At 39.2% G+C, this 6,285-nt stretch overlaps 2 protein-coding genes across 2 annotated transcripts in view; one reads left to right on the plus strand and one right to left on the minus strand.

Annotated features, from left to right (window-relative positions):
* IRAK2 (interleukin-1 receptor-associated kinase 2) overlaps window positions 1-6,285 on the plus strand; it is a 57,829-nt gene that overhangs the window by 24,625 nt on the left and 26,919 nt on the right. Inside the window, exon 6 of the mRNA XM_006900549.1 lies at window positions 775-837. Within this exon, the coding sequence (XP_006900611.1) occupies window positions 775-837 (63 nt within the window). The remainder of the gene's footprint in view (window positions 1-774; window positions 838-6,285) is intronic.
* Window positions 4,316-4,660, minus strand: LOC102877368 (meiosis expressed gene 1 protein homolog). The gene has a single exon (XM_006900548.1). It carries the CDS (start codon window positions 4,658-4,660, stop codon window positions 4,316-4,318), a length of 345 nt encoding a protein of 114 aa, XP_006900610.1.

Raw genomic sequence — 6,285 nt, forward strand, 5'->3', positions numbered from 1 at the left:
TCTCACATTCCATGTACCAATCACTAGGGTCTGCTTACAGCTGTTCCTCCTCCCTTGTGTTTCCATACTTGATAGTTCTACCTATGTTGCCCTTTTTGTTAATCTGCGTGTGTTCTGTTGTGCATAGGGTTTTCAGAGGCCTGCTATTTCAGAAGTGGGTGGCCAATCCTTCTTCCTAGTCTGTCTTAATCTGATAACATTAATTAAGGCATTAAGAATAAAATATGCTATATATGTAGAATATAAATACAGAATAGATATCTGCATGGATTCCTGAGATTGAGGTATCTTGTACTTTTCAATGGATTTTAAATAGAACTGTCTCAAAATATAGTATGTCTATATTGGCCTAGTGGTAAGAAACTGCTACAATCTCAAAGGCACAAAGTTTGAATTCACCAGCTGCTTTATAGGAGAAGGATGGACATTCTCATCCTATGAGGTTTACTGCCTCTGAAAACCCACTGGAAGGTCAGTTATGGTTTGGTTCCAGCTTACTGACCCACACCACCATCAACAACAACATTGCCAATATGTAACACATATATACAAATTTGGATTTAATCATCCATGCCTTGCTCTCAGTTGATCAGAACCTTTCACAGACAGATGGTTGGGGGTTTTAGTTGGTGGAGGCGTCTGGTGATAGTCTCATGTTCTAGATTTCAGCAAACCCAGACGTGATTATTGAGAAGAGGGTTCTAGCCTGGGCAGAATGTGCTGATGGCCTTAGCCTGCGTGTCTGGGTCATGTGATTCTCTGTGTTCTCTCTAGGTCTTAGCTGAAGTTCTCACTGGCATTCCTGCCCTGGACAGTGGCCGGAGCCCAATTTACCTGGTAAGGGAGTCATTTACTTCTGCTGGTGGTCCATGTGGCCTTGGAGTTTCTTGGGGTGGAGAGGGCAGAGAGTCTGCAATTTACAGTTGTTAATGTGGCCTCAGTTCAGAGTTTAATTTGCAGTTGAATGGAATAGCATAAACCCCCCTATTAGACACCACAGTTGGTTTATCATGATAATAGAATATAGTATATTTAGGGAAACCTCATTTCTTTACAAATGAGACAACAAAGTAGTTAGGTTGGTGTGCAAATTGGGAAAAAAGTGATTTTAGCCCTTTAAACACCAGGTTCCTATATTGAAACAATAATTTCTCTCTGGGTGTATGGATGTAGTAGCACAGCCTGACCCTGTATTAGGAACTTTACATAATCTTTTTAGAGAATGTCAAATTCCAGTGAGAATGGTAACATGACCTTGTTCTTTCCAGGTGAGTAAGACAAGCTCTGAGATTTACCCAGGGCCTCAGAGTTCACTAGATGTTAGAGGTGAACTTCAGGTGCAAATATCCCTGACTTCAGGCTCTGAGTCTTGATCATGACATGCTCCTGACTGTTTCATTTTCTTGACAGTCTAACCATATGAATTAAGTTTTATTTTCATCCTCATTTTATAGATGAGGAAGCAGAAGACAAGATGGAGTGATTTGTCTTAAAGCTCATTTCCTCTTCATTTTACAAATGAGAAAACTGAGAGAGGCTGAGATGAAGTGACCTCTTGGTGACCCCCTGTGAGATCAGTGATAGAGTTGGGATTTGAATTCACATCTTCTGTAGAATTCCAGATCCTGTGCAAACTCTTGTCCTCTTCATCAGTTTGAGAGGGGAGGATCTTTTCTTTCTTGATGTTAAAGTCATTGTAGTATCCAGTAGCTTTTTTATTTGTGGGTTCTAGACTCTGGAAAGTCACAGTTTATCCCTTCACTCAACTCTTCTGGGCTCTGCCCCTTTGCAGAGAAGTTGGATGTGATTTGGGTAGGTTTCTTGTTGCCTGACAGTTTTCTTGTGTACATTTCCCAGCAATCCTTGGGGCTTATTTAACAAATAATTTTGTAGAAGGAAGCTTTTAAGGAATTTAAATAACATTTTAATTTTTTTCATGGTTTCTAAAATTGCAGAAGATACCATTTTTAAAAATATATCATTTAGAGTGCAACAGTGAATGAATGGAAATCCTCAGTCTTTGTAAACTTTCATTAAAATTAATAACAATAAAACATTTAAAAAATATCATTTGTAATATAACCTAGTTTCCTCTCTTCTTCTAGACTTAATCAGTAGATCTCCTATTGAGGTATTTGAGTTGTCAGGGACAATCAAGGCTCCTGTTAGGGACACTGGGCATGTTTTGCTGACTTTGGGTGTGGGCCAGATGGGATATAAACCAACATATTGATTAGAATTTTCCCAGGGCAATATGACGGTTTACATAAAAATTGAAAATGTGTGTGCTTTCTGATAACTCAATTTCATTTCTATGATAGAAAAATATGTGAAACAAGTGAAATGTCTGTCCACTGGGAAGTGAATATATAAATTACAGTACAGTCATATGCACTTTGTAATAATATGAAGTTATAAAAAGTAATGAAAATGGCTGTATGGTTTGATAAGTCTTGAAATGTATCTGTTTCCTCTTTCCCTTTGCTGAGCCTTTCCTTATGCCCTGCTCTGCTCTCTGGCAAGTCAGGGGTCCTGCTTTCTGTCAGAATATAATAGTTTCTATGTTTTTTTTTTAATATTCTGTAAGTGAAACTCTTCAGCTTGTGTTCTTTTTTTGTGGGACCTTTCCCACTCATCATAATTACTGTGAGATCCATCATATCCATGTGTGTGCTTTTGCTTACTGCTGAGAGGTGTTCCACGACATGACTACACCATAGATGGTGTATTTCCAGTTTCTCACCATAACAGATAAAGTTGCTAGATGTCTTTGTGAATATTCTCTGTTGACATATGGTTAATTCCTACTGAGGTATAATTTACCTGTAACACAGTTCTCTGAGTTTGGACAAATGTAGATCATGTAACCAACACCATAATCAAGAACCTTTTCATCAACCCAGAAACCTCTTTGGGATCAATCCCTTCACCTCACTTCTAGCTCCTGGAAACTACTGATCTAATTTCTGCCTACGAGGTTGTATCTTTTAGAGTCCATAAAAATACAGTCACAGGACACAAGGCAATTTATCTAGTCACCATTTGCTAGACATTTGAGTTGTTTCTGGGCTTTACCAATAAAATTGATAAAAACATTCTTAAAAAAATAGAGGGTAGTATTGCCAAGTGAAAGAGTCAAGTTTGAAGCAGTGTGTATTTAAATGCAGGTTGTTGATGAGTCTTCCTCCAATCTAGATAGCACATGCCTTCTTATAAAAGCCAGCCTCCCAGATATTCTGTTCCACGTGTAGATTGGAAAAGTATGGAAACAAGATACATCCCTGACCTACTCCTTTCCTGATTTTGAGCCATGAAGTGTTTCCTTGCTCTGTTCTGATGACTGCCTCCTGGTCCAAGTATAGATTTCTTTTGAGCACAATGAGATGTTCTGGGATTCCCATTCTTCTCAAAGTTAGCAACAATTTGTTGTTATTCACATAGTGAAATGCCTTTGTATAATCAATGAAGCACAGATAGACATTCCTCTGGTACTCTTTGCTCTTTGCCAAGATCCATCTGACATGGCTATGATGTCCCTAGTGCCCTGGCCTCTTCTAAACCCTGCAGCTTGTATTTCTGGTAGTTCTCTATCAATGTACTGTTTCAGTCATTTTTGGATCATTTTCAGCTGGATTTTGCATGCATGTGGTATTAGTGATATTATTCAATAATTGCCACACCCTGTCAGATCACCTTTTTGGGGGGCTGGAAATAAATATGGATCTCTTCTAGTCAATTGGCCAGGTAGCTATCATCCAGGTTGCTTGGTAAGCATGTTCAGGGCAGCATCTATTTGTTGAAATACGTCAACTGATATTCTGTCAATTTCTGGGGCCTTGTTTTTTGCCAGTTCCTCCAGAGCAGCTTGAATGTGCTTGTTTATCATCATTGCCTCCTGATCATATGTTGTAGTGAGTTAAGCTGCTTTTGGAGAACAGGAATGAGGAAAACATTAACTACTTATATTTTATCTTATTTTTTTAACAAAAATACTGCTTTTGTAATGACCATTGTTATTTCATTAACATCTTAAAATATTATGTGTATCTGGATTTAAAAAATCCCACTAGCCCAGGGCAATGATTTTGTGTCCCTTTCCTCATTCCCCTAATTTGACTGTCAACATAGCTGCTTCTTTTTTTTTTTTTTTTTTCCTTTTACAGCTCTTTAATTTTGGATGATTTACATTCCTCCCTGGGATTCAGGAGCTTCAGATCCTGAATTTTCCACACTTTACCATTTGAATGACATATTGTCTTTAATAAATCTCTTTAATGCCCTTTAACAGAGATGTTTCTTTACAACAGAAGAAAGCCTAATAAGCATAAATTTTCACTTTGTGGACTTCCTTATCATCACATTCCCTGTGTCTGTTGTAGTAATAGAAAGTATTGTCCCTTCTCTGCAGTTTCTTCACATAGCCTGTCTCTGGCCAACGATCTACCACAGAAACTTGTTTCACTTGTTTATATTCAATCTCATCTCTATATCCTGCTTGTTGAAATCGGTACAGATTTTCGATCTCTTCTGACCACTTTTTGGCACGACTTATTGATTTTGGTTTTGCATCACAACTAGCCCTGGCTGCTGAAGTCTTTTTACCAGTGATTTTCTCTTCACTATCTTGTGGCTGGGGCACAATGGTTTCTCCTTTTTCCATTTTCTTACTTGCTTGGAGTCACTCAAAGCACTGTCATCCATTTACTCAAGTCATCGTGGTGCACTGTCCTAGCCGGAGAAGTAGCACCTGAGAACAAGGACCGCAATGGCAGGTCATAGCTGCTTCTTATGAACTGTGTTCATTATGGAAAGCTTATATATACACAAAAGATGAGGATTTGTGAAATTCACATACATCTGTCTATTCCAGTAATGGTTACTATCCCCATACATCTTTCTATTACATTAATAGTTATTATTCTTCACTTAAGTTTTCTCTGCACCCCCAAAAACATTTTTTCTTGCATATTTTATTTTTTTATTTATTATATTTTGTGTGTATATCATCAAATCAGATCTGACTGGTACAGGAGGAGACTGCCCCTCATTCTCTAGCAGAGAACCTGGTGGATTCGAACCACATATTTCTGGGATTGCAGTACATCTTCTTGCCACTAGGCTACCAGAGCTCCCCATATTTTAAAATATATCTTGCATGTTCTGTCATTTCACCCATAGAACAATTATTTTTACAATTCCTTAATATAATTTTGTATTTATAGTTTATAGTCTTCCAGAATGGTCTCAGAAATTACTTTTAAAGTTACCCTTTTTGAGACTACATTCAAAGATCCACACGTTGTCTTGCGTTGTGTTTCTTATGCCTGTTTGGTGCTTTAATGGTCACTCCTTTTTTTCTTTCTGTCTGTCATGACATTTTTTGCACAAAGTGGGTCATTTGTTATGTGGCCTGTCGAGGTTTTGCTTTTCATGTCTTGTGGGCTCCTGAACTTCTTTCTCTCTTCCCTGGGTTTCCTGTCCCAGACAGTAGACCTTGTCAGATTGAGATTCAAAGAGTCTTAAGAAGTGTCTCTTGGTGAAGTTACATACTTCCTTTCACCACAGCTTGGGCCATGTGGCCTGCTACCCTGCTTGTAGTGAAAGGATTGGTCAGTGGGCATGCACATTTGCTGCCCCTTTTGTTCTACGTTCCACATGGGCCCCTCCTCTCCATGAGTGCTCTTGGTGTCCTTTGATGACCTTTGCTAAATGAGAGCTATTACTTCACTAGAGGTGTTTTAATGATGAGCTGCAACTTCTATTGATTTTTGAAGACAACCGTTTTGTTTCTGATTTTATCTCAGAGGGTTATTGTTGTTGTTGTTAAGTGCCATCGAAATGCAGGCAACTCATAGTGACCCTATGAAGGAGAGTCCTCGACGTTTGGGTGCCTTTCTTCCTCTCTCCAGGTTCATAGGGTTTCCAGAAGCAAGCTATTATGGAAGTGGATGCCACTCCTCCTTCCAAGCTTGTTTTAATCGGGGAGCTCCACCCCACTCTCTGTCTGCGTTGGGTAACCAGCCATTAACGCATTTGACACATCAATGTCACAGTGTTCAGCCTCACAGCAAACACAAGTGACCGCTGTACAGCAACTTGTACACCAGGGCTATATGACCTAGAGGTATGTCTGAACAAAAACAGCCTTTGAGAGGGTTGTTGTTGTTGTTGTTACGTGCCGTCGAGTCATTTGTAACTCATAGCGACCCTATGCACAACAGCCCTAAACCCTGCTCTATCCTGCGCCAACCGCACTGCCTCTGACACACCCATCCCAATTACCCC

The sequence above is a fragment of the Elephantulus edwardii genome, unplaced genomic scaffold, assembly GCF_000299155.1.
Source record: "Elephantulus edwardii isolate Elephantulus edwardi_28Jun2011 unplaced genomic scaffold, EleEdw1.0 scaffold00288, whole genome shotgun sequence".
NCBI lineage: Eukaryota > Metazoa > Chordata > Mammalia > Macroscelidea > Macroscelididae > Elephantulus > Elephantulus edwardii.